The 27955-nt window shown below is 46.3% G+C and overlaps 1 protein-coding gene across 2 annotated transcripts in view; it reads left to right on the top strand.

Moving 5' to 3' along the window:
- Dyrk2 (Dual-specificity tyrosine phosphorylation-regulated kinase 2) overlaps nucleotides 1–27955 on the top strand; it is a 55769-nt gene that overhangs the window by 14371 nt on the left and 13443 nt on the right. Inside the window, exons 3-5 of one of the 2 annotated variants that reach the window (XM_033379382.1) lie at nucleotides 4488–4527; nucleotides 26926–27141; nucleotides 27510–27873. In XM_033379382.1, coding sequence (XP_033235273.1) covers nucleotides 27118–27141; nucleotides 27510–27873 — 388 coding nt within the window. In that variant the 5' untranslated portion in view covers nucleotides 4488–4527; nucleotides 26926–27117. The remainder of the gene's footprint in view (nucleotides 1–4487; nucleotides 4528–26925; nucleotides 27142–27509; nucleotides 27874–27955) is intronic. The other variant, XM_001356169.4, reaches the window with a different exon arrangement.

Here is a 27955-nt window from a genome sequence, read left to right as displayed (position 1 = left end):
TCTAAGATGTTGCGCTCCGTTTTTGTGCTTGTGGAGGTACTGCGATATGTACTTTTTGGTGTGTTTTTTGGCCGTATGTAAAAGGCTTCCATGTCAAGTTTGTTGAGCTTTTGCTCTGTGGCTCTGGCACACGAGAAGTGCCCGCAAACACACAAAACAAACCGCAAAGAATTATAATTTTAAGGCAGAAAAAACAACATGCGATGATTAAATATTTGATATGTCAGCTGGTCGGCAATCTACAAAAGGCAGGACCACAGAGTGGGGTTTGGCTGCAACGAGGGGTAGATTTCTCAGAGCCGTGACAGTGGACCACACCCTTCTCGTTCTCCTTCTCGTTCTCCTTCTCGTTCTCCATCTCCGCCATGCAGAGTAGAGTGTTAAGTAAAGTGAAACTTCCTGCTTTAAGATATATTGCAAGTACACCTCTGATAAAGCGTAGTTGCAGTCGCACTTCTGGCCACACTTTGCATATTAAATCCGTTCCAAGACAACAATTCCCCGCCAGTCCCAAGGCTGGCATTTGCATTCGAATGCGTTGCATTTTCTTTTGGTCGCACTCGGAAAATGCCTGGCCACGAGTGGGGATAGACACGGCGCAAGAGCAAACTATTCCATTCCACCAGCTTTGTGGCTAATGACCATAATGAATATGCATAATTATCATCGCTAATGTCCCGCCTGGAAGGCAAGAGATACATTTTGTGCGGAAATGGCCATGAGTTGAACATCTTTACACGGGGGCTTTCTGTTCGTTATGCCTATAAGGAATAATTAGAAAAAGTTAGACACCATTACATAGATGAGTCGGTTATTTATACTGAGCTGCTTAGTATCTTCGAGATACATACCCTTGTATCCTCCAACCTAAAACTGGGATGTAGCTCTCGATTGCTAAGCCACACTGGGAGGTAGTAGGGTATGAAACTGACTCAAAATGAAAAGAAATGCATCTTTCTAAAGCCACCCCCCCCAGCTTTTACTAGAATCTAATTTATATCCATTTCCACATTTTACGCTTTTGTTTGGGTTGACAAGCCCTGAACACCCTCCGCATTGCAACTCTGTTGCAAGCCAAAGCATCCAAACAAAAGAATCTCAAGCCCCCCTCCAGAAGCACACAGATACATACATATACTATCTCTCTCTCTCTCTCTCTGTGTGTGTGTGGCAGTAGAACACACAAATTTATTATCATGGAAAACTTTTGTGCAACATTTCGAAGCGCAGCGAACAAAAGCCTGAAAATCGCGGCTACTGTGCAGCTGTTCGACACTGCTCCCCGCCCCCTCGACTCCGCCAGTAGTTTGCTCTGCTTGATAATTTATTTGAATATTTGGCATAATTATCCCAAAAGAACAACAAAAAGTAGCCCCCTCCCTCCCCCCTGAAATATAATAACGTATATTTCACAAGCGGACAAACGCAAATTATGGCTTGTAGCAGCGCGAGAATGCACTGAGAATCGGCCCAAAAAATAAGGCAAAACTAAAACTTGGGAAGTGGCTCGAAGCTCGGACCGAGAGCTGACATTGAGAGTCGCGGATAACCAGTTGCACTTAAGATACAGATACACAGATACTATGTGTGCCTTTCTGTGCATGTTATGGCTGACAAATGAAAAATGATTGCCGCTAATTGCTGGCGACTGGTCGCAGAGTCGCAGAGTCGGAGAGCATGGAGGGAGATGGAGTAGGAGCAGGAGAGGCACAGAAGGAAGCCAGCCCGCTTTGTTCTATGTTTAGATATCGAGAAAAGATAAATGATATGCTCAATGCTGAGGCCAGTAGACCGCTGACCAATCACTTAAAGTCGCTTAACTCCACAGCCAAATGGAAGCCCACACCGAACGAGCCCCGAGAGTCGAAGATCGCGACTTCTATAATTTTCGTACTATGCGCCTCTGGCTCTGTGGCTCTGATTCCGATCCGATCCGATGTGATACGATGCGATACGATGCGATACGATGCTATCCGATCGTCGTGCGTCTCGAATCAAAACGCGCATAAATTTCTATGCTTTTGTAAATCTTCCCCCTCCTCTCCCACCGAAACAGTAGCGGCATCCATTAATCAAAAGGCACTCCAACATCTGTCCCTCTCTCTCTGTCTCTCTCTCTCTCTCTCTCTCTCGGGGTTCCGCTCGCATATTAGTTACACTTTAGCGGGGCGCCCAGAAATCTGATGTCGGGTTATTAGTTTGCCCAGAGATGGATGGATGGATGGATGGCTTACATGATGAGTGTCTGACATAAGACTGGGCTGGGGCTGGGGCTGGGGGCTTGGACTGGGGATTGGGTTCAAGGCAAACGCCGCGTCGATTCGGGGAGTGCTCGAGAACAGCTTGGAGATTGTGGGAAGTGCTCCACTAAGCTGAGTTAATGGATAATTCCACAGTACTTTGGGGCACGCCACAGAATGAGTAGTTCAAGGGTATACTAAACCATGGAGGACCTTGACTCTCACCCAAAGGATAACAAGAGTGTGCATTTATGACGCAATTCCTTTATCCTTTGATTTTCTGCCACATCGAGCGAATCCTTCTGCCAGGACGCCCGTAACAAATGGCTGAATAAATTTCTTTGCATTTCCACTCGACATCACGCCTCGACGCCTCCTCCCAGAGGCAGATTCTGCTCAAGCAGAGAGTTTCTTCAATTTGTGCCGCGCAGCGCACATTGGCAAATTTATGCAAATTTTTATTTATTAAATAAACACGCAAAGTGCGTGTCATCAGCTGTTACACCAGCGCCGGTCGCAGGGGGCCAGGGGTTATGTCCCGCGCCTGGATGGGGCCAACGAACGGCAACGCCAACGACTACGACGAGGACAACTACAACGTCATAGACGACAGACGGCAGACGACAAGCGACAAAGACTGAATGTTGATTGGCAATTTGTTGTAGTAACTGCCAGGGTTTGCCAGCCAGCAGTTGGATAGCGGCGGAGGGAGGGGTCCACTCTACGGGTCTCTGGGTGCTAATGAACCTGAGGATATGGATGGTGATAGATGCCGGGGACGGCGTGTGGTGGGAGGGGAGTGATAATGCGCAAGAAATTGTTATGGAGTCCATAAAGTAGATATCTTGATGGGAATGGGCTTTGGGTGTGTTCTGCAAAGAGAGAGAATAAGTAAAGGGGTAAACTATGATATAATATTTATTACACTGAAAATTGTAGCTACTCAGGAATCGGGGATACATACATATGTATTTAAAGTGGTTGCACTTTTCTTAAGAGAAGAAACGATTTAATTCTAAGGATATATTGGTTTTCACAGGGTATCTGTCAGGCTTAAACCAGAAATTTTCAGGGTCTCATCATTTGTTTTCCTTTGCACCCTCTTCCGACTTGATTTTACGCCTGCTTTATTTGCCGAATGTTTTCGCAATGCAATTCGAAGGCAGGCACTTCCCTCTCACTCGCACTCAGCGGCACCATGGAGCTCTAATCGGCTCGCTCTCTGAGCGAGGCTCTCGCTTACGCACTCTCACACCGCCACGGAGTACAGCAACAACAAGGCAATAGGCAAATGACAAAACGAACGGCCAGCAACGTAACGGAGAACAACAGAAGAACAGCAGATCATACACTGAGAATAATCTTGCGATCCCGACATATCCATTGCCTAGCCACCAACCCATGTCGTGGGTAACCGTCTGTAATGTGCGCTTTTAAGTTCCAAAGTTAATTGGTAGAAGTTTTGAAACCTTGCTCCTGGTTCTTGCTGGTGCCTCTTCGTGATTGTTCCCTTGTCCTTCGGCAGAGAGTCGGCTTTGGTATGCTTTGTTGTGGTACTCGCTCGTATCGTGTAACCACTTCAGACTCCAGTCCGTGGGTCGGTCGGACGGACGGTTGGGGAGGGACTATCAATTATAAGAGGTACTGCGCCACTGGGCATGAAATTAGCTGCGTGCAGTAGACAAAAAACCCCCGTCTCTGTCCCTGTCCCTGGCCCTGGTCTCCCTCTCCCTCTACGCACATGTGCTCACCACCCCCCACCCCCCCTTGTGGACTAGCCGTGACTGTAGTGCAGTTGTTGTGCCCGTCATCGCATTCGATTACAGTTTGTTACTTTTGCCTCCTTTGCTTTGCACCATTTTCTCTTATTGTTATTAATTTATGCATTTTTTGTTGATTGTCTGCGTTACAGTTGACAAGTTCTGGTTCTGGTTCTGGTTCTGCTGCTGGGTAGTGGATGGTGGATAGTGGATAGTGTATAGTGGGTGTTCTGCGGCTGTTTTGCGAGTATTTATGTGGTTCAGGTAGAATAAGTACCTCAATTTATTGGCTCCTACATGGCAATGGGTTGTAATGGAACGACTTTGATTAATTTTAATAGCCTTCCCCCTGCCCTGCCCCCTGCCCCCTGCCCCGCGGAACAAGTTGTGTGTCTCCCTGGCTATAATTAATAATTATTATTATTGTACCTGTCCCTGTCCTGTGTCTGGCATTTATCTAACCGTTCATTGTCTCTGGTCTTTGCAGACGTCCCCAGAGTTGCGCAAACATTTCTGTTTTGGAAAAGGTGAGTAGTCGAACTCCCTCCGTTCCGTCTCATGTTACCAGCCGAAACCGAAAGGTAGCATCGAAATAATAATTAATTGAGCTTTGGTTTCTGTTTCTGCTTCGGGGCGTGTCGAATGCCGGATAAGTGTTCTTATGCAACATCGTGTTTCGAAATGACCAGCAGCGGCCAGCAGCAGTCACAGGTCATTGGACGGAAAGCTCAGAGATTTACAAGCGAATGGCTTCATCGGGGAATATCTAGCCCGAAGTGCTGCTCCACTAGCCCACTTCTTGCTATCCCAAAACCCCTGATTGATAGTGGCCGCACCCACAACTGTCGTAAATTCTTTCACAAAACCATCCGCCAACACTCGATCGGTGGCCAAATGCATAATGCAACCGCCACTGCAACAGAAACACTTATCAATATGTGCCTCTGTGCTAGCATAGTGCCGCCTTTTGAGTCAACAAACTGCTCTGTGACCCACTTCCACAAACAGTGGCACCGACAACGCGACGCGACTCTCTAATCAGCCATTAACTTTGCGGCTTGATAAATGCCGAATGCATGAACAAAAACAAAAACAAAAACAAAAAAAAACACACACAAAACAGAACAGATTGAAGAGCAGAAACAACCGCAAATCAGTGCCCTCCGCACTCCCTGACAGAAGCTGTCTGCTGGGGAGTGTAATAACCCCGAGACGGTTTCTTCCCGGCCGGCTTCCTGTATGCGAGGCGATAAACAATGGCTGTGGCACTCCAATATGTGTCAACTTTGCGAGTATTGTCTCCTAACTGGAGATACTCGTACTTGTACTTGCTTCTATGGCCGCGCTGTCATTGAGCCCTGCCTTTGTTCCAGGTCCTTGTCCTTTAAAGCCTTTTCCCGCCCGGGATTCGTGGTATCAACAGTAGTATTCCGTGTTTATTAGTAGCCCACTGTGGGGCCAGTGGGAAATGAACTTGGCTTGGCGCCGCCTTAAACGGAAAGCAGGGAAAGCCCTAGACGGAAAACAGGGAAAGCCCTAGAAGTGGTCTTCCTCCCCCACCCCAGTCCCCAGAAACCTCCCCCGAACAGGGAACAACTGACGTCTTTCTTCGCCTCTCCGCTCATTCCCCATCTGTTCTATCTCTATTTTATGTATTTCTTTTGTTATTCCACACAATTCGCGGGCCTAACCTGTCAAGAATTTCAATGAGTTCGTTTCCCTTTCGGTAGTCATTCGGTGGTCGGTTCTCGCTCTGCTCTGCTCCGTCGGTGGCGGTGTCGGTGGCGGTGTCTCAGCTTAGAACCGAAACCACACACAGACAACCACAAAAGAGTGAGAATATCATGCAGACATTTAAAGCAGAACCTGTTGGGTTACTCATTCCGTTGCGATCTACAAAAAATGGAGCTTTAACTATTGCACTATGGGCGAAAACTGCAAAACTATTGGCAAGAAATTCGTAATTCTATGATAAAAATCCAGATATATTTTACTGTTTAAAATATAGAATATATTTTGATAATATATCGCAAATTAATCGAAAGAATACCGATAATTATTCGATTTTATTCATATCGCTGTGCTCGCCAAATAGGATGCTCTATATTTTCATTAGAACTTTTACATTTCTGGCCATATCGATATTTATCGAGTTTTTAATGTCGATAATTCATCCACCGTCAATCTTTTACTTTCCTCTTCCCTAATTTAATGTTGATTACGATCGTTGTTCTATCCGAATTGCCATTTAATTTTCCACTTGATTAGCAACCAAACTTTTTCGATTATTTATCGTCTTGACCTGTCCCTGCCTCCTCCCCGTCTCGCACCTCCCCTCAGCGAAGTGAAATGCGTCGGCGCCCCCGTGTTCAGAAACTCGTTATCCAAATGAATGGCTTTCAATGGCCAAGCTCTCAGCCGACAAACAAACAAAATACACACAAAGAAAACTCGAGTAAAACACAGAAGAAAGAAGAGATATCCAACCGAAATCATCATTTTGCCTTATGTGGCTAATTGTTATTTAGTGGGACCGAAAGAGCCACCAACACCAAACACCTGCATTTTTGGACCTCACTCATGAATAATCAAATGGTGGACCACATCCACAAGTTGTTGCAAGTTCAGGTTCAGGTTACGTCACACAGTAATGAGGAAAGTTCTTGAGAATCGATGTTGACGTGCCCTTTTCTCAATAGTAGAGATGCCCTGCTCTTAAGTTGGCAAATTGGCAAAGTTTTATGAGCCAATTACATGCAAGAGTGGGCCCGAGAACATTGAGCCTCAAATATCACATCCATCACATGCGAAGTCCGCATCATGTACCGCCGACTATTATGTGAATGCAGTGCCCCCTCCTTCCCCGCCGTCGACATCGACATCGACATCGACAACGCATGCATGCCAGAAGACAGTGAAGTCAACCTAAAGGCATCGCCGTCTATCATTAAACTGTCGTAAATCACAAGTAATTGACATTATACAACAGAACGGAGCGGAAAGGAGCGGGCCGGGACGGGACGGGACGGCAGTGTACTTCAGAGAATCGGTCAAACGGGCAGGCAGGCAGGCAGGCTGGCAGGCTGGCAGGCAAATAAGCAACAATTATCTCCAAGACAGCAAACATTTATCTGGAAATACACGTAGCAACAATTAAGCCAAAGATATCTATCCTCATGCGGGGTCTTCTCTTTATTACGATATGTGCGTACGCGTGGAAGCTGAAAGCAAGATTTAAATACCATGAGGGCCAGAAATAATCGAAATGGATCAGTTGTATTCCCACAAGTTGATCTAAGTCCCCGTGAGGCCATCTCCCCCCCCATAGAGACACATTACTCAAAGAGTTCGACGTTTGTCTGAGGTTGCACTGGTTGCACCAACGACAGTCGCAGCGACAGCGACAACGCCAACACTTGATCAATTGGCATAGATCTCTTGAGATTGTGATGCTCTAATGAAATTTACAATTGAAATGCAACGAAACAATGAAGGAACGAATGAAGGCGAATATATGGTAGGTATATATTTAGACTGACACACTGAACAAAAGATAGAAGATAGAAGGCAGAAGGCAGAAGGCGTACCCAATTGCCCTCCCCCTGCGGCTGGGTCTATTGTCAGAAGATTACGAAATACTCGTCTTCGTATTCGTATTCGTATTCGTATTCGTACGTTACGGCTGCTGTGGATCTGTGTGGCACGCGTAATTCTATATAGAACAGATGTGAGGGACCCGAGATTAGGTAAGCGCAGAGCAGAAGAGATACAGAGACAGATACAGATGCAGATACAGATACAGATACAGAGATGCAATTGTTAGCTAATAGTTGCTAAAGTGACGTTGCACTTGCACTCGAAGGTCTTTGCGCGGTGGCGGTGACACGGATGGATATGTTTGCATATTAGAGAGGGAAACTTGTTGAATGCCGCCACAGAGTGATGTTTAGCCATAAAGATACGTCTATTAAATACTGCCATAAAGATGAAAACTCCCCAGTTCCTTCCTCACGCCATGGCCATCGGGGGATGCGGTTGAGTAAGCGCATAACCAGATCTTAATGAAACTCCCTCCCCTCCCCCTATTAATAGCTGTAATTTATGCAAAATTCTAATTTTTATACGCTTCAGCGACGTTCTAGCCTCGAACCCGAAATGATATTCCACTTTACGGGTTTTTAGCTAGAAATACATCCCCTTAAGGGCCCTCTCCTTCCTGGATGCCGTTGATTAGCCCCGCCAGAGCCATAAACGAATGTATGCTGGATTTGGTTGGAGTTTTCCTGGGACTTTCGACTTTCTTTTTATTGCCGCGAAGGAGGAGGCCAGCTGTCAGAGGCTCCACACTGCAGTGTCCAGGAATTTAATTACACTGGGCATAAAAATTAGGGAACATAAACTGCAGACAACAGACAACAGCATAAACAAGCCACAGCAGCCAGCAGAACTAATTAACATTCCCTCCTCTCCTCCCCCCTGCCTGCCAAGCCCTCTTTCGAGTCCAGAGGAGTTGGTGGCGACTCTGTGGCAAGAGCGCAGCCGGAATAATCGGTGGAGAGGGGGTGCCGAACCCCCTTGGGTACCCCTCCCGACTACGCCACTGACTGGCCACTGGGCAGTGATGGAAAGGGAGCTGCAGCCCCGCTACGCTTTGACGGCTCTCCACTCTACTCCCGACCCCTCTCCCCCCACCAGACCGCGAGTAGAATGGAATTTGTTCCCAATAGAACTCCCCAGTACTCCAGGGCCCCCCTCCACTTTGGGATGAATGGAACTCAAGTTGGACCCTTTGACAAAGCTATCTTTGGGCTGTCCCCTACCCTGACCCGCACCCTGTCCCCGCCCCGCCCCGCCCCCGCCCCTACCATTACCATTGTACGCTTCATTTGTTCTGTTTTATTCCATGCTCCGAGCTGTATTCTATTGCCGATCGGAAGTTGTATTTTTGTTGTTGTTAATTTATGCGCTTTGCTCCCCGCCCCTCCGCCGACGACAGGAAATGCAATTAGTTGTGGGGGGGTTCCCTGCTTCTTTCCCCCACTTCCCCCCCCCCCTCGCTTTCCGCTTTATGGAGTGTCATAAATTGGCGGCGATTTCGTTTACTCGTTCACTCGAATGTTTCTGCTCAGAGATTTCTTTTGCTTTTTGGGCTGTTCCCTCCCTCCCGATGTGCGATGTGCGATGTGGTGTGTGTGTGTTTCGGGTGTCTTAAATAATTTAACGGCATTCTGGACAAATTCGTTGTAAATTGATGGAACGACTTGCTGATGGATGGAACTCTTGTTGAACATTTTGTGGAAACACAAAGACCAGATGTTTGGACAACCCCCTCCCCGAAAGGAAGCGGAGCTGCTGATGGCATGGTGTTCAATCATTGAAGAGAAACAGAACTTCCTCTAAAGCAGCGGTGGGCAGGCCTTTCGCTCCATTTCTCCCATTTCTGTCCGAGGAGTACAGATGCTCGACGCGCAAGCGAATGCTGAAAAATCCACATACATGTTGTGTGCATGACGCCCGACTCGAGCGCGATTAGGGTGGTTTTTGTTGTTGCTGTTGTTGGACTAAATATCATGAATTTTAATGGATTATTTTGGGATGGGATGGGTGTCTGAATGTACCTTAAGTGCCTGAATACTTCTTCCGTTTGTGTTTTCTAAAAATACAAAGCACTTTTTACTTACGTGCCGATTAAGGCGACTCGAAACGAACCGAAGATATGCCAGGAATTGGCGCGTGAAAATTGTTTCGTTTGATGAAGAGAAAAAATAGCGAAATAAGATTCAATTGGAAAGCAGTTCAGATACAGAGAGACGGACGGACAGATATACTGAAGAAGCGCTAATTAACGAACAGAGCGAAAACAAAGCGAAATATGAACGATTCGAAGATGCATCTACTACTGGTCGTATGTATCTCGTATCTCGTATCTGCAGCGAGGGAAATTTCACTGGGAAAACAACAAACACATAGCGAAAAAATATATAAAACGTGCACCACACACCTCCATCTCCATCCCCATCCCCATCCACATCCACATCGATGATATCGATTTCACTGCGAAAATAGGAAAAGCTGTGGTGGAAACTGGTTCGCGCGCTTCTGCGCTTTTCATTTTCAATGCAATGACAATTCGGCCCCCAGGTGCTGCCGCCCATACCCCATGCCCCGGGCTCCGTTCCCATTTCCCATTTGGCGATCGTTCTAGTTGGAGGATTCTCTCATCTAGTATCTAATAAATCTAGCATATCTATCTACATGTATGTGTCTCTGCATCACTCTCCCCGGGTCTGGTATGAGCGATGATCGTTCCATTATATTCGCATTACGTGTTCTCATAAATTCCAGCCTCTCTTCGTCGCTGCCTCTGCGGGGCATGTGAATTCCTTTCTCCACATCATCGTCTTCATCATCATCCTCCGGTCGTCTGCCATATCTTGGTCACTGGGTCGGTCTCGATGGCGTCTGGTTCTGTCTGGATCTGCGATCTGATCTTTCGGGGGCCACCGCCGCACGATCAGCAGACTGCGGCGATTCCCTGCTGGTTCTCGCTGCCGCTTTTCCCCGATCGTTTATTTATTTACTTAGACATCAGGTAACCCCACTGCTCCTCTGATTGTTGCCTAATTCTATTGCCTTTCTCGCTGGAAAATCCAGTCCGCCCCTGATTTGTATCTGTTTGTGCTTATCCGGAGATGCCTCGCCTCTTAGTCCATGCATTCCGTGGATTCTTCAAGCAATTTATTCTGATTATTGGGAAATATTTGTGTGTGGCTTGTGGCCAACAGGTGGCAGAGCCAAAGTGGGCCAATTGCGGCTGCTGCCGACGGTTTTAGAGGTGTGTGTGAGTGTGCTATAAATTTCACAAGTGGATGCAGCAGTGAAGACTTAACGATCCGTTGTTCAGGCAATGATTTGCATTCGATTGCAATTAGAAATTCGAGAAATATCAGCCACATCTCAAGCACTCGACCACAGCGACCCCCCAGAGAAAGAGAGACCTTTTTCTTCTGCCCAAAACGCCAGCTCTTGGGTCTCTTGGGTCTCTTTGGTCTCTTGGGGGTATAATCAGGCGGAGAGCGAGACCTATCGTAGGTCAGAGACAGCGTATCGAACCACACAGATACACCCAGGTAGATGCATGGAAAGATGGATGGATAGCGGAGGATTATGGGGAAAGGTGCCTGCCTGGCCTCCTTCGCCTTGGACTGTGCTCTGCTCCACTATGATTAGGCAGCGATTCCAAATCGATGATGTCGAGGTGCTGGTCAATGGTCAGCCCCAACCCCAACCCCAACTCGAGCCCCAGCCCCAACTCGAGCTTAAAAAAAAAATAAAAACTTGAATTGATTGGCCATGGCTCTTGTGTTGTTGTGTTTTGTGGCTGCAGGCTGGCGATTGTTAAGTCAAAAGCTTCAGTTTTTTCCATTCGGTTTTTTGTGTGTCCCAAGCCGATCTCTGGTTCGGCTCGTTGTTTATTAAAAGAGTTTCTTGTCGGAGGAAAACAATCAGAGCCAACCAATTGATGGGAAATTGGGTCTGTCATTGGTTGGGGGCCCGGTTGGGGGCCTGGTTGGGTGTCCGGCTGGTTCATTGACTCTGGGGCGGGCGTGCGTACTGATGCAACATGCAACGGCTGCAACCTGATTGACGGCTCGTCTTGGTAATTAATGCAGCTCTGTCCCCCTGTCCCGATGTCCCGCTGTCCCGATGTCCCGCTGTACGATGATGTAAGTGCCTCTGATTGACAATGGCAGTTAATAAGTAATTGATTATCCCGGTCCCAGGCAATCAATCAATTGAGATTGAAGCCGGAGCTGATTGGCAAGGAAGGGGCGTGCCTGTTAACTGCATTGCCCATGGGATTGTTTCTTCTCTGAAATGGAAAGTGTCGCCTTTGCTGGAAAAGCAGGGAGATCACTGAAGTATCTGCTGCTCAAAGTGTGTATCTTTCGCTTGGGCCATCTCTGCGATACAGACACAAATGCAGACTCTGACAGCTGTCAGGCCTCTGCAAGTGACCAGAAAACACAAATTTATTGCGTGCCAAAAAACCCAAATCAAACAAAAGAGCACACGCACCGCAGAGCACTGTTTCCTATAAATAGCCAAGACGACCGACCCTGGCTGCCCTTAAAACGCTGCCGGCAGGCAGTGCGCTCTGGCTGGCTTCTCGAAGGTGTTCGAGTTATGCGGCCAGACAGTTAGGCAGGGACCGGGCCGGGACCGGGCCGGGACCGGCCCCTAATCGGCACACAGACAGACCATCGCGATGGGGAGACATTCGCCAGATAAGAGATGCCACAAGACAGGAAATGGGCGGAAGTTTGGCCGCACTTCGGGCTAATCAATAGAAAGCAGCTCGAAAAACGACTTCCCAATGGTTCGAGACGAGGAAGTAGTTGGCAGATTCCGCATCTTGTGTCCCATTGTAAAAGAAAGTCTTTCGATTGAACACTAAAGTAATCCCAATTATCTCTTCTTTTCAGGTAAGCAAATCGGGCAGAAGGAATGAGCTTTGAATGATTTCCTGAGCGGCAAGTAAGCGACAAAGATATATGTATTTGTTCGGGTCACCCAAGGGTTAGCCCCATTCAGCCCCGAAGATGACCCTCGACGGAGCACTCGTGCATAAAAAAGAATTGTGGCCCAGACATAAAACCGTAGAACGGATGGCCACGGCTACCAGTTTTTAATTAGAAAAAAAAAGCAGAAGAAAAAACCAGACTCGAGATCGCCAGAAGTTTTTCCAGCTCTCGTGTCTCGGGTATTAATTAACGACTTCCTCTCGGGCCTCGCCTCTCGCGCTGCTGCCTTTAGACTTCTTGTGTTTTGCTTTTTATTGCCATGCGAATGGTAATAATTATTATCATCATTACTTCTGCCGCTTATTCTCTTCTCCTCTCTCCTCGGTTTGGGCTGGCTTGTTTGTACTCCGGGCACATTTGACCCAAATCGGTAAACGCCTTGTCGACAGCACTGACCCATTTGGCCAATCGGCCACGGAAAATTCAACGCATTTTTATTCACGTTTTGGTGGTTTTCTATCTATGAATAAACAATCGGAAATCATCAGGAATTCAGACGAAAGATTTCTCTGTGACATCATGAATAAAACCTCTAGAAGCAGGAAATTTATATAAAAAAGTCAATTAAACATAGTTCGGGATAAATAAATGGCACGTCTCCTACGTCTCTCTCTCGGAGTAGCTTGGCAGCGAAGGAGAGAGTTGTCAGTCCTCTCGTTCTTTCGTTCTCTTCGCGGCTTGCTCTTTCCCAGCGAGACTTACACTCGAAAATATTAATCTCCTATATGGTCGTCTTATTATTATTATTTACTGAGTCACAATAAAGATACAGAGATACCTGCCCCGCAGATGTTTTGAATCTGCATCTAAGTGCGGCCCAAGTCGATAAACTTGGCTCAACTTTCCAGCGCCCGCTGGCCAGAGAGCCAGAGAGCCAGAGAGCCGTAACGAATTAGTCAGTTAGGTAATCTGTCTCCTAAATTAAGCATCCGAGGTGGGGAAAGTGAAAGTGGCAGACTGCAAGCTGCAGATGTCGCGGCGTGCATCGCTGCGTATGCGTAATATTTTGTCAAAATCCACAAAAAAAAGCATCTCAAAAATGAGAGATGAAGAGAGATGCAGACAGAGTGGTAGGGGAGAGAGGAAGAGAGGGAGAGCAAAGTGAAAACCGCAAAAGAAACCAAACCAAAGCAAATTGATGGCAATTTATGTGCAGAGCAGAGCCTAACGGGTAATTATTATTTACGCATTTATTGGTGCATGAAAATGTAAATTGCGACAAGATCACGATAGCAACAGCAACAGCAACAGCAACAGCAACAGTGGCAGCAACAGCTACGGCCACGGCAACAGTGCGACCATGTTTGGTCAGGAAAGAAGCGACAACGAACTCGGGGGCATTCACCCTGGCAATCTTTAGCCAGGCTAAGTGCATCGCCAACACCAGAAACGAGGCAGGCATGCGTTTGGCGACAGCAACAGCAGCAGCAGCATCAGCAACAAGCTGGACCATGGACCATGGACCATGATCTTCAAAAACCTGCAACCGAAGAGTGCCCAGGCCCAGGTCCAGGTCCAGGTCCAGGTCCAGGCCATGTCCATTCCATGTGAAAGAAGCAAAAGCCTCGAAAGCCAGTTTAGCAAGTTTCGGACGGACCCCAGACAGACCCAGACTCAAGACTCAAGACTCAAGACTCCCGACTCCAGCCGGGGTCCGACTTGGCGGCTTGTTAGGGTTTTTAGCCGTGTCTCAAGTACAATTAGTGGAGCCATAGTTGATTTACCATTTGCCAGGTTTGGAAAGGTTTCTCTCTGTTACTTTCCGTGTACCCCATACCCCCCGCATTGATTGACAACTTCATAATGAGATTTGGTTGGAAGAAATCTGGAAAAATTTGATAGATCTTGACTCGACGATCGGGGAAAAGACTTGCACTTTCCATGCAGTGGACTGTCATTTCTGAGTCACTTACTTTCCATTTTCGTCCAGCTTTTCTTTCAATTGGTTTATAATTTATTTATTTGCCTCGCAAGAGCTCCATGAGGAAAGAGACTTCCATCCAAACAGACCTTGACTTCCACTTTCTGCTCGCGACGGAAAAAGCCTTTCATATGGAAATGCTGTGTGACATTTCTTATTTACGAGTTTCCCATTTCTTTTGTTGGTCTATTTTGTCGGTGCTTTCGGTTTTGATGCTGCTGCTGTTTAGTCGCTTAAAATGATATATGGGCCCCCGAAAATGGCTGAATGGCTGAATGGATGAGTGGATGAATGGATAAACGGATGGATAGTTTGCATACATAATGCGGCATATGAGTGTCACTTTGCTGGATGCGATGGGGTTGTGTAACGGAGATGAATCTCGGCCAAGACTCCCCCTCCCTGCTGTCGAAGAGCGAACAGCTTTATGGACGGAACGACGTGCTTTAATTACAACTTTGACATTACTTGTACTTTCGAGAATTGCATGTCTAATTGCCGCTGTGCTCTTGGGTGCTTTCGGTGTTTCTGTGCTCGGTTTTTATTTGGCTTTTAGTTTTCATGACTATTGGCAATTTTTCATTGTTCAAGAGATGAACGAAAAGGCGAAACAGAAACCGAAGCCGAAACCGAGACTGCAACTGTAGCTGGAGTCAAGACGAGTGAATGGATTTGCCACAGCCTTGGCTTGGCCAGCGTTTTTCCAGCTGCCGTACAAAACCAGTACAGCACTTGGGGGCTTGGTCATCGGAATCGGAATAGAAAAATGGAAATCGCCAAGGCGGTTATCGGCATCGGTAATCGCGCGAGTGGTGCGCGCCAGGTGCGACTTATGCAAGAGCCAAAGTTCAAGAAATTGGCACGCGTTCGACTCGCCCAAAAGTGGGTCAAGTTTTTAATGATTCCCTGGGCAAACAAAGAAGTGCGCTTGTTCTCTCTCCCACTGAGCTGAGTAGAAACCTTGCCCAGCCTCAACGCCAAGAGCCTCTCGTCTCGCAATGGTCCAGATATTCAGACACCAAACACTAAACCGTAAAAAAGCGCGATAAAAAGAGCATTTTTAATGGTGGCAAATACACATCCGAAACAATGGATGCCATGCCCCAAGAAGCCGCGAAGCCGCGAAGCCAGCCCCGAAATAAAGACCCTTAAAAGCAATTTTATTTGTCCCTGAGCTTAGTAGAAGGAGCGATGTGGTGTGGTGTGTGCCTTGAAGAGTGTAATAAAATACATTTCCAAACAGTTTTCCATGGGGTGGGGGGGATTTTGTTCAGGTACGAGCAACACTCGAGAAGATGTGGAGGTGCCACAAACCGCCGCAACACCCACCGAAACCACCCAAAACCACTTGAGAGTTCCTCTGTGTTGCCGGGCGCAGAGTGCAGTGTTCAGTGTTCAGCGTTCAGTGTGCAGTGAATGGGTTTTAGTGCAATTTGTGGCTTCTACTTTGACTGTGGATTGTATGCCGGGCACGTAGTCGATGGATTTGGATTCGAAGTGGAGTCTCATGGGGGGATATGTATCTGTATCTCATTTATTGAGTGAGGCTCTCGGCTTGATTGGATCTAGATCGATTCATTCTACAGTCCATCAATAATTACCCCCTCCCTCCATGGGGGAGGGGAGTTCAGTGAACCCCAAATTGTTGTGTGTCATCCGAGACCAAGCTGTGAAAATTAGCAATAAAAATATGCTTGCGATGACCAAATGAATGCCATAAAACCTGGCCAATTGATGTGTTTATCTTCCGTCCCAGATACAGCAACAAAAACTGGTTCAAAGCCATAGAAATTTACATGAAAAGTAGACTCACGAGAGGCCCTGCTGCTCGCTCCGACCGTCGCCCGCTGTGCCATCAAACGTGGGGCATCCACAGCCACAGCCACTGCCACAGCCACATCCACATCGACAAAGAGTGATCTGCGATGATGACGGAAGGGATGCCACTTGATAATTTTCATTAGAAATCTTTTTTGCGCAACCCTCTAATTAGTTTGATATTCAAATTGAAGGCATTTGCTCCCTCTCCTTCGCTGGGGTTTCTGCCCCATCATTTCACATGTCGAGTGGGAGAGTTTTGACCCAATTTCGGCAAGCATTCTCTCCGAAATGTCTTTCTCCCTCGAATCGACTTCTGTTCAGCTCGGAGCAAGCTTGAAGCAAAAATAGTATTAAACTGTCTCGTCTATCTGTCTCGTGTTAAAAATAGTTCCATGGCCAATGAGGGCTCGTCTGTTTTGTTGTCCCCCACAATTTCCCAATCAATTTTCAAGGCAATTGTGGGGCATTTGTCTCTGGCTCAATCAATGGGTCACATACTCGTACTCGTACTCGTACTCGAACTCTTATTCGAATTCGTATGAAATCGAAAGCAATTTCACTTTGCCGCCTAATTGTCAAAAAACTGACAAGCAACTGTCAGTCAATCAAATGTCAATTGTTTCACCCAGCTGTTGGTTTTCTCCCTACATCCATTGACTTCTCTGCGGTGCAGACACCAGAGGGCAACAGTCTGGAAGCCAGCTGAGAGTGTACTCGTAGTTAATGAAAGGTAAGACGAGTAGGGTCACCAATCGACCGCAAAAGCAAGTGCCGAGAATAGCCAAGAGTATTGAGTATTATTAACCGAAGAGGAACAGAAAGCTGAGCTAGAACTATGGGTATAGGTATGGGCATATCAATTACAGCAGGGAATAATCTATAAGAGACAGAAGAGGAAACGGTTAAGCGTGTGCAGGAGACATTGATCGATAAAATTAATGAGACAAATTAGTGGTAATGGATAAGCAGAAGGCAGAGCCAGAGACAATATAATAAATATTCTACAAATTTACCAGAAATAAAACAAATAATGAACTTAAATATACTAGAAACATACTAAAAAAATATCAAAAATGTAACCAAATTAATAACCCAGAAAAATACTAAAAATATACCAAGATTTAAGATATACCAAAAATAAACAAATATTAAGCTTAAATATACTAAAAAAAAAAAACAAAAATTTAACCAAATTAATAACCCAGAAAAATTCTACAAATATACCAAGATCTAAGATATACCAAAAATAAATAAATAATGAACTTAAATATACCAGAAATATACTAAAAAAAATATCAAAAGTTTAACCAAATTAATAACCCAGAGAAATACTAAAAATATACCAAGATTTATGATATATGTCAAAAATAAAAAATACTTGTAATATAAAAAATACCAAAAAAAATTAAATTAAAAATTAATATTATACGAAGCATTCACTTGAAATATCTATACAAAAAATACATTTAACATAAACTAAAAATATACGAAACATTTAAAAAAATAATAAAATGTAGGAAGTCCCAAATATTACAATTCCAGCAGTCGTTGGTGTCTTTGGTAGAACCCTCTCTGTCACTCCTTGTGTCTGTATTTCTAGGCTTTATATAACTATTGTCACATACCCGTAGATGCTCATAAAGAAACTATAATATCATTAATTGCCTTGATCGTGCCTTCGCTCTGTCACTCTGACACTCTGCGCCAGAGTGTGTCGCTCTCTTGATAATTGCTTCAATTATTTTCATATTATTATATGTTAAAATGCTTTTTGTTCGCTTCTTTCACAATTTATGTACGACTTCCTCCTGCCCCCTGCCATCGCTTCCCATCAGTGGCCACATCAATTCATTATGCCGCCTTCGAATCGGCCTGGAATGGGGAATGGGGCTGGGACTTGAGCCGTGAAAAGCTCTCATCTCATCTCGTCTCGTCTCGGCTGTGGCAAAGTGTGCTCATGTTCATTAACGCCAACGTTGAGGCAATTGTCGCGCGAGTCGTCAACGTCGCTCTGCGCCTGCCTGCCTGCCTGCTCTGCCCTGCTCCTCCGCTTTCTGGTGTAATCTGAGTGGCGTGGCTGCCCCACGTTGTAGCTGGCAATTGCTCCGGGTATACGTATTCCATGGCTCATTGTAAAGTGCCAACGCCCCTTCCACACCCCTTTCGGTGGCTCGTTGTGGCCATACCCTCCAAGAGGCTATTCATGATTTGACAAGCTTTTTGCTACGGACCGGACAGAAGGAACGAACATACACAATATGTCCAACATGTCCAGTCGACGACTCCCTCCGCTTCTTTTAATGCGGAATTTGATGGAACTACTGCGAATAATATCGATCTGTAAGAGTATCCCATGATTCGGCTCTCGAAGTGTGACTTTTATTTCTTGTATGGCTTTGGTTTTGGTTTTGGTTTTGCTTTTGGATGCTTTGGTTTTGTCAGCTGTCAGCAGATTTCGTCGTGTGTTTTTTCTCCGTTTTCTGTATGGAAAGTGTGACATTTTGATTAGTTGATACTTTTTCGTAGTTGTTGCTGTTGCTGTTGCTGTGCCCTGGCACTTTTGTGATTGAACTTGAGGCGCTCTGGCTCTGGTGGGTTAATGAACATCAAGGTTGCGCAGACCATTAACCGCCAATTGAATAAGTGGAAAAGATTTTGTACATATGTATGTATGTATGTACATAGGTATGGGGCAGTGTAACTGAAGAATGTAATAAAGAGTCTGTGTGTGTGCTATAAAAGGGCTATACAAATATTGTGATCCGACAAGAATGGTGTTCAATTTACTTGCTTTAGTTTCCAAGTATCCCTTGAACTTGTTTCTACTACCCTTCCAGAGGGTATATCAAAAAATATACTTTGGGTAGAGTTTCTAGGGCGACAGCTCGAACTTGGACAGATATGGATCCCTTCGTTGGTTTCTCTGTCCGTCTGTAACATATCTACTTATTTCCCAGGTTTAAACGATCTACTACTATAGGTACATGTATCATATGCTTAATCGTTTGATATACATATGACACATCGTATAGCTGCTATCCGATAAGTGGCTGAACCCTCCCTCTCTCTCCATCCCCCAGTGTGGCTTAGCAGCAAAGGTTGACTTTTCCGATATTTCAAAAGTAACAATAAATACCAGTTTAGAATTCTTCTTCTTTTGATTCTTGATATTCATTTTACTATTAGAAATATGTTTATTAGCTGCAAAAATTTGGAAACCAGTTACATATCGAATCCATATCATCGAAGTATGTAGAATCTGGTATTTATATAGCAGAAGGGAGTTTTAATCAAGCTATTCGATGCGATCCTTCTCCTGAATAGCGAGTAGCGATGGCAGAAAGCCGAGAGCGAGAGATCCAGAGAGCAAAGGAACGTCAGCCGACGCTGGCCGTTCATCGAAGCGAGAGAGAGGGAGAGAGGCCGCACCCCACCTCTCACAAGCCTTCGTATCAATCAAAGTGAGCGGAAGATCCAGAGAGCAAAAGGAACGTCAGCCGACTATACTGGAGGGAGAGGGGCCGCACCTCACCTCTCACCTGCCTTCGTATCAATCAAAGTCGAAAGTTTGCTTGGGATCTCCGCCCCCAGTCCACCCTCTAAGCGTCTCCCCGTCTCTCCCGTGGCACTGCGCGACTGACGCTCATCATTGTTGTTGACTCTATTTCGAAAACAAATAGGAGCCCCCGGGGGCTAATTTCGGGGCAGATCGTAACAGTTTCGTTTGGGTTTGCTTCCTGCATTTCCCGACAGACAGACAGTCAGACAGACAGACAGTCAGACACTCAGTCGACAGACCCATTAACCAAAATTTGCAAATGCAGTGCGCCTGCCTGCCTGCCTGCCTGCCTGCAGCCTGCAGCTGTTGCAGAGACGCAAGTACGAGTACTACTGCGAGTACTTTGGGTATTTATTACTCAATCTGGAATCACAGTGGAAGACTTCCGCGACGAGGCATCTATATTTGAGCTTGTTTCCTTTGTGTTTTCCATTTCCATTTACGGTTACGTTTGTGTGTTTTCCATTTGCTTGCGTCTGTGTTTGTGTGTTGTGTTTGTGTTTGTGTTTGTGGGCAAAGAGAAATGCAGTCAACTGTCAAATGAGTGAGCCGTGAGCCGAAGCAGGGGAAAAGACTAAAAGCTAATTGTCATTTTCCGACAACAAAAGCGACAACTCGACTCCACTTCATTTCACCCGAAGCGTGTGGGGGGCGGGTAGTGGGTGGTGGGGGGACGGGGAAGCAGGCACTTGACTGCTATTTTACGATTTTTATACGACTATTGCTGTTCCAGTTAGGGACGATAATGTATATACCAACAGCAACCGTTAACCTGCTGCACTTGTTACAACAGGCAAAGGCTCCCCTCTCTCCCTTCTCTCCCCACTCGAGCCATCTCTCCCCATTGTCTTTGTGCATCCGAACCGAACAAACGCTCGACTCGATAGACAGTGAAAAGTGTTTCTAGAACGGAAGTTATTAAATTTGTTATTGTTTTTCCCCCCCCTGGGCCAATGCCAGATGGGGGCTACGGCTGGGGGGAGCGGCTCCCATTCTCCCACTCGGACTTGGCCAGTGCATTGACCACCATCCCAGAGGCACAGCTGGGGGATGGCCAGCACTTTTCGCGGTATTAGGGTTTATATGTCAGGCGATCCAGTGACATCTGTTGCTGTTGTTGGTTCCCTGGATGCTCTTCCCTAGGAGTGCCCCTGGGTTCATATTTTCTTTAGCTGAAAAACACCTGAGCACTGGCCTACACGAATGCCGTCTGGCATCGACCTAGCCCAACTGTGGCATGCCCCAACATGCTCAACACTTTTCGCGGTGACCAATCCACAGCCGACCGTTGGCCACTTCCGCTCCTCATTTCGGGCGCCCGCTTGCTGGAATATATGCACATATAGGAGGGGGGATTAGCTGACATTTTGTGCCTGAGGTCATTACTTAGGGTTGGGGGGTTAGTGGGTCAATGGTTTATGGGGTCACGTTCTGAGGGGGTGGCGATTCGGATCGTGCATTTAGTTAGCTGGTTGATGCCCTCTCCCGTCCCGTCGATTGGGTGGTTGGTGGCCTGCTTCTGAATGGCGGCTTTTGGCATACGAAAATAATCGTAGCAATGAAAACTAAATGAATTTCACTTATGTTTCATGTCTGCGCGAAATTAAATGTAGCAAAAATGTTTATAGCATGTCGCCTGGCTGCTCGACTGCTCCCCGGCTCGGCTCTTTGTGCCCATTTTCTATTTATTTTCTATTTTCGTGGGGGCTCGCTCTTTCTGGGCCACGCGAGGTAATTGTTAACCGAAATTTTGTGACAAATGATGCTTTATTTGCCCCTTTCTCGGGTGTGGTGCCATGCCCTATAATTAAATGGAGTCCCGCCCGTCGAAAGGGGGTCACGTGTGCCAAATGTGTCCCCAGCCCCCCGACCCACGAATCGAAGCGGTGCCATTTGCATGAGAAATATGCCCCCAACATGCATATCTCTGTCAGTGCTCGCTGAAATAGCTCCGAAATTACTGCATATTATGTGGAGGGTGGAGAGGGTGGAGAGGGCGAAGAAAGCATGCAAATGGTTGGGGCTCTCTTTATGTGTGAAGCGATTATGAAATTGGTTATGGCTGGGTAGACACTCGTGTTGCAAGTGGAATCGCATCTCACGGATGGCAGTACAACGAGCCCGGCTCTCGTCTGTTCTGCCGATCCCCCATCGAATTCCGATTATGCCTGGTATTCCTCAGCCTTATATGATCGAAAGATCAAAGCTCTATAATGTGTTTTTCCACCCCCCAGACGCTTCAAAGTGTCAAAAATTGTTTGGCGTTTTTGGGCCACAGGCAGACAGCAAATCAATAAAACCGATCGAACAATAGTCTGGAATCGTTTTCAATTTCATGCATGTGCCGCCTGTAAATCTATCGAATGAAGGCCCCATAGACGTGCGATCGAGAAATATGAAATATGAATAATTTTAACGATTCGTACGATTTCGGAGTTTCGGATCTTTGGCTGGCGACAGGCGACAGGCACTTGAGGCGTCAAGCAATCAAGCAATCAAAGGGAAACAATTATAACATTTCAATAATAAATCAAGCCGAGGCAGTGTTGCCCAATCGAGTTCTGGACAGCTTTTTGACCATCGTTGAGGCCATCGAGAATGCCAAATGGAGGGGAGACTCTCGCGAATCTCTCCTCTTGGCCTTTCGCCGGGGAATGCCCAAATTTGGGACTCGGATTCCGATTCGGAGAGGAGATGGCACTCCTTCTCGTTCGACAATGTCTGACATTTTGCAGCTGGAGTCGAGTCGAGTCGAGTCGAGGGTGCATTTTCCTATGCAAAAACATACATATCCGAATGAAAATAAACAAAAAGCGGGAAAAATATAAGTTTATTTACACGAAGATCTGTCGAGTCAGCTCGAGCGGCTCTCGTACATAAATCTTGCATCGGGTCTGCCCAAAATGATGGCAAGTGTCAAAAGTCAACAACCAAATGTCACGTTTTGTTGTTTTGTTTTTATTTTATTTATTTCTGTACTGCGCCCCTCCTGCCCCTCTTCAATAACGAAACGAGAAGCACAAACAAATTCGCCGCCTCGGTAAGCAATTGACATTTATTAAACAACAAAAAAGACAGATCAGACCTTAAAAAACCGTCGGAGGAGAGGGAGAGGGAGCGGGACGGGGAGAGGGAGAGGGAGCGGGACGGGGAGAGGGAGCAGGGTGCACTTGACGGAGTAAATGCACAAATTCGGTCTTTCGGGCGATTGAAATCATTTTTCTCGCGCTTGTCAAAATAAGACACAGCCTCTGGCCCATAAATTGACAAATTATTCCCATAAATTTCTCGACACTTTTATTGCCATTGCCATCGCAGTCGCAGTCGCATCTCCCCCCCCACTCCTCTCCACTCCCCTCCACTCCACTCCTCTACTCGCATCTGGGGGATCGTTAAATCCGAAGACAAGCAACGAAATTTCTGTTTAGTGCAACTCAATTACTTTGAGTGGCCAATTTTCTTCTCCTTCTGCCGACACTTGACGTAGAAATTTCAAATTAATGCCATCATATTTTGTGTGTTTTAATGCGGAGGGTCAGCGGAGCCCTGGATTATGCAATGGGGAGCAATAAAAAATGCTAACTAAATGACTGGTTTTTAAAGTTCAGTGTGGGTCAACTTTCATTCGGACCTCAGACGTAATGCGACGTAACGTGATCAGAGTCTGAGAGCAGAACACTCTTGTAGGGAATTTTGGGAACAATTTATACGGGAATACGCAAAACTTCATCAAAGGAATCCTTGAAAACGGCGCTGGTTGTTTAGTGAACCGAAATTAGTTAATGGGACCCCAAAACCGTCGGGAGAAAAAAAGCACCGAGGGCTTTTCGACATTCAACAATGTATGTATGTGCGAAAAAGTGCCATTTTTGTTTGAGTTCATTTTTATGAGGACCCCCTCCCCCCCAAGTAGAACATTTTAATTTTAATAGGAACAGATTATATAAAGATGGGTCTTTAATATAACAACATTTTTGTGGGCTTTCTAATTGTTACGATAATGAGCTTTTTCACTAGCTGTTGCTAATTACAATAAAAAATCGAGAAGGTATATGCATTTATTGCTAAGGGAACGCGAAAGCGTGTACAGTGCATGACCAAAACTCATTGCTAGGGCTGGCGGGCCGAACTGCCCGTGCCCTACGCAGAGAGTCTTAGAAAAGAGAGAGAAGGCGAGCGTCAGAGCAGCTCGTGGCTGCTGCCAAGCCGAGCACGAACGATAGAGCGCGAGAGAACAACTGGATGCTATGGGCTATAGCTGTAGAAACGAAGCGAGGAAGACTGAATAGAAAGAAGAAAGAACGGCCGCTGCCGTGCGTAAGCATATGCGGTTAACAGTGCGGTTCATCTACAGTGGGCAGTGCAAGTAGCGAACAATTAAAGGGATTTACGTTGGCCAGCGCGACTATGTTTATTGAATAAATATAACCCTAGCCCTTTGCCTCATACATTGCTCTTTTCGCTTACCATCTTCCACCGTCCTCTTTTTTCGGCAACGCAATTCATGGGCGCACATTTCCTTCTCGCTCGCACATGGCAACAGCAAAGGCCACTGTCCACCACGAGCCAGCTCTTATCGCCTTACGATCTTACGATCGATGCTCTCTCTGAGAGAGTCTCTCGTTTACGCACTCTCTCACCAACGCTGCACTCCAGCAACAACAACGCAATAGGCAAATGGAAAAAAAGAACGGCCAGCAAAGTAGCAAATCTCAAAAGCAGAACCGACGATCATACACTCGTAGAAAAGGGGGATACCAAAGAATGCACTTCCAGAATTAAATTAAATATTCGGTTTTTAAATAAATTAAAGTGATCTAAAATAAAATTAACATGTCCTCCGCACATCCAAAAGATTTAACTACGGTTTTGTATTGATAGGTTCTTGAAACGACAATATTGGTCCAATACCCTCGGATTGGTCCAAAATCATCTCTGGCTCGCGCCCGTGAGTCAGCGGGAACCCAAATGAGACTTCGATTTGAAATGCGATCTGATATTGAGTTGCGATTTGGAGGTTTTCCAGTACCCACAGCACAATTATTCAGGGCAAGAAGAAAAAATCACGAAAGCCATCTCGAGGCCAAAGACAGACCCAAACAGAGCTCGGCCAAAGACATCTTCGTAAACTTGAGAGCCAAAAGACAGACAGACACACACAGCATTGAGTCTGACATTTGAGTTTCAATGTCGTTAATAGAAATTGCAGATATCTCTGAGATATCTCAGATATGGGGTGGGTGTCGCAGCAATGACAAACGATCCAAAAGATCTTGGGGTTTTTTTTCTTCCATTTCAATTGAAATCAATGCAAAACCAAGCAATCGGTTTCCGAGGCGTGTAATTGTTGGAATGAATTACAATTGACGCCAGTGGCACAGTCTGGGTCTCAGTCTCAATTGATTTGTCATTTGAATCTGAAAAGAGAACAATGCGCAGTTGTGGCCGTCAGCAGCGACACCTTTGCAACGGTACGATCTAAATTTAGGCACAGCCACAGCCACAGCCACAGCCTTGCAGTCGGCTTTGGGGGGTTCAAAAAACTTTCGCTTATCAAATTACCTACGCCCAGACCCATGCCCATGCCCAGACTTAACCCGAGACGTGGCCCCACTCTTTTGGGTCTTTGTCTCTCAGCTCTCTTGGCTTTCTACACAAATTGCAAGAGAAATGGCAAGCCCAAAAAGTGCATTTAATGACAGCCAGACAAGACAGTCTGACTGACTGACTGACTGACTGAATGACAGACTGGCTAAATCCAAACAACGAGAAACACAACTCAGAAACCGAGCTAAGAGCTAACTTCGGCCGAGCCTGCAGCAAAAAGAAGGGCAAAACGCGGGCATAACTAACGACTTAACAAGCAGACAATACAACTCGGAATATATATAGGAAAACCCTTTAGGAAAGCCCCGACCCAAACCCGAACTCCAATTCCACTCCCACTGTCGTGGCGAACAGGGAACTGTCGAGAGTTTGATGACGAGAGCGAATGCTGTAAATTATAATTTTATGACAGAAAAGTTTTAAAAGCCAATAAATTTGTACCTGGGATGGAAAACCCCGAGGCCAGCAGGCCAAGAAATATGGCGGAAAACTATTGGAAAAGATTGTCGATGGTACCTTGAAATGTGGGGACCTGTTCGAGATGCACTGAGAGAAACAAGTCAACTATCGACCACAACTGGAGCGAAGGAGTAATACCCACGATCCATTTAGTGTACGCTTTCATTATGCCTCTATTCATGAGGGAACTTTTCGAACAAACTTAACATTTCGCTGCACTTACCCTCCCGAAGGGGGCTGGCTTCGCGAGTGTAGTCTGTCGAAAGGGTTTAGGGAGGATTATTATGCATATTGAATGCGAGTCCGTGTGCGAGTGGGAGTGCGAGGCGACTGGCGACAGGCGACTGGCAAATGCACAACGAGTCAGAAAGGTGAGGCACAGGGAAAGGGTTCATAATTGGCCGTGACTTTGGTTTCCAAGTTTTATGCCTGTCAGCCGCTGCACTTGGAGGAATGGGATAGCCGGGAATTGGTTGGGTTGGGTTGGGGTCTGGTTCCAGAGGGGGTACGTAGTACCGGGAAGACCTTTTACGACCCCTTTTGAAGAAAATATGAACAAAGTTTTGGGCTTTTGATGACGCCGCTTGTCGTCGCCGCCTTGACAATGAAAACTGCTAACTGCCATGGACTCTGGCTGTCGCTCCGACTGACGGACTGGGTTTGGTTTATGGTCTGTGCTGTGCTGTGCTCCCTGACATGTCATTGATATTGTCGTTTCGGGGGCGTTTCTCTCCACCATTTATCGTACAGCGATTTGGGTTTTATTTATGGTGTGCACTTGGAATGCGCACTGCTCGCCGATGCTTTATTATTTATTATAATGATATTTCTTTGACTTCTCGTTGTGGTTCGTTGGTTACCACACCCCCTGCGGCGGTTAAAGGGTTAAAAGTCAAGGGCTTATACAACAAAAACCTTTTGTTTTGCTAACGTATTTTAATGTATTTGTACCTTTTTTTTTCCTTATTTACAGTTGGCCCCAACAACCAAAACAAATGCAAATGTGCGCCCCAGAGACGTGCCACCCCGAAAGTTATCAATCGTAAAACGTTGGAGGAGTGGAGAAGAGTGGAGAGTGGCGAGAACTCAACCGGTTAAGCGGACAAATCTCCTTGGATAAATATCTTCTTCTGGATAGAATCGACAATACACAAAAGTCGCCAAAATGTTGGATCGATGCGAAATGCCGGTAAGTCATTCAGCATCCGGTATAACAGATCTTCTTTTCCGCATCTTTTTCTTAATTGTTAAAAATTCAAGAGGGTATGATCCTCAGTTCCCCTGATCGAAGATCGTTTTCGAACAGATCCAACCATGCAAAAAATGGAAATGTTTTTCTAAATTCTTTGATAAATATGTACAACAAATTTATTCATTCAAATTGTAAACAATATGAAGTGGAGCACGAATCGAAAATATATGAAAGGCAGGCGCTTTTTCAGCCTCTTTTTGGGGCATCGATTCTCGGGCTACAGTCCCCTCCAGGAGGAGGATCATAATACCTGCTGTTCGAGGGATTGCAAATGTTTCATGGGTATCGCTTCGTCTGCTCCACAGATCCAGCTGGACAATGAGAAGCTGCGACGAGATGTGCGGCTCTCCAGCTCCCGCCTGGACCTGCCTCAGCTCTGCAATGGGTCGCGGCGCGGCCTGGATGGCCACAACAACCATGTGGCAGTGAATGAGGCCGTCACCACAACGACGTCCCTCAATGGCAACAGCAACAGCAGCCACAACAACAACAACAACAACATTGGCTCCCCCGTCTCCTCGTCGACCACCAACAGCAGCAGCAACGGTGGCAACGAGCGCGGCTCCTCCACCAAGTCCAACAGTAGCAGCGGCAGCGGCAGCTCCGGCAACTCGGCCAGCAGCACAGGCAGCGGCGAGCTTAAGTGCAACACGCCCATGACGCCATCTGGTAAGGAAAACCAAAACCAAAGACCCTCAAAACGGGAGTGCGAGAGGGGATAGGGATGGGGATAGGGATGGGACTCTGGGGG

Source organism: Drosophila pseudoobscura, chromosome 4 (assembly GCF_009870125.1).
Source record: "Drosophila pseudoobscura strain MV-25-SWS-2005 chromosome 4, UCI_Dpse_MV25, whole genome shotgun sequence".
Lineage (NCBI taxonomy): Eukaryota > Metazoa > Arthropoda > Insecta > Diptera > Drosophilidae > Drosophila > Drosophila pseudoobscura.
This window is presented reverse-complemented; position numbering and strand designations above follow the sequence as displayed.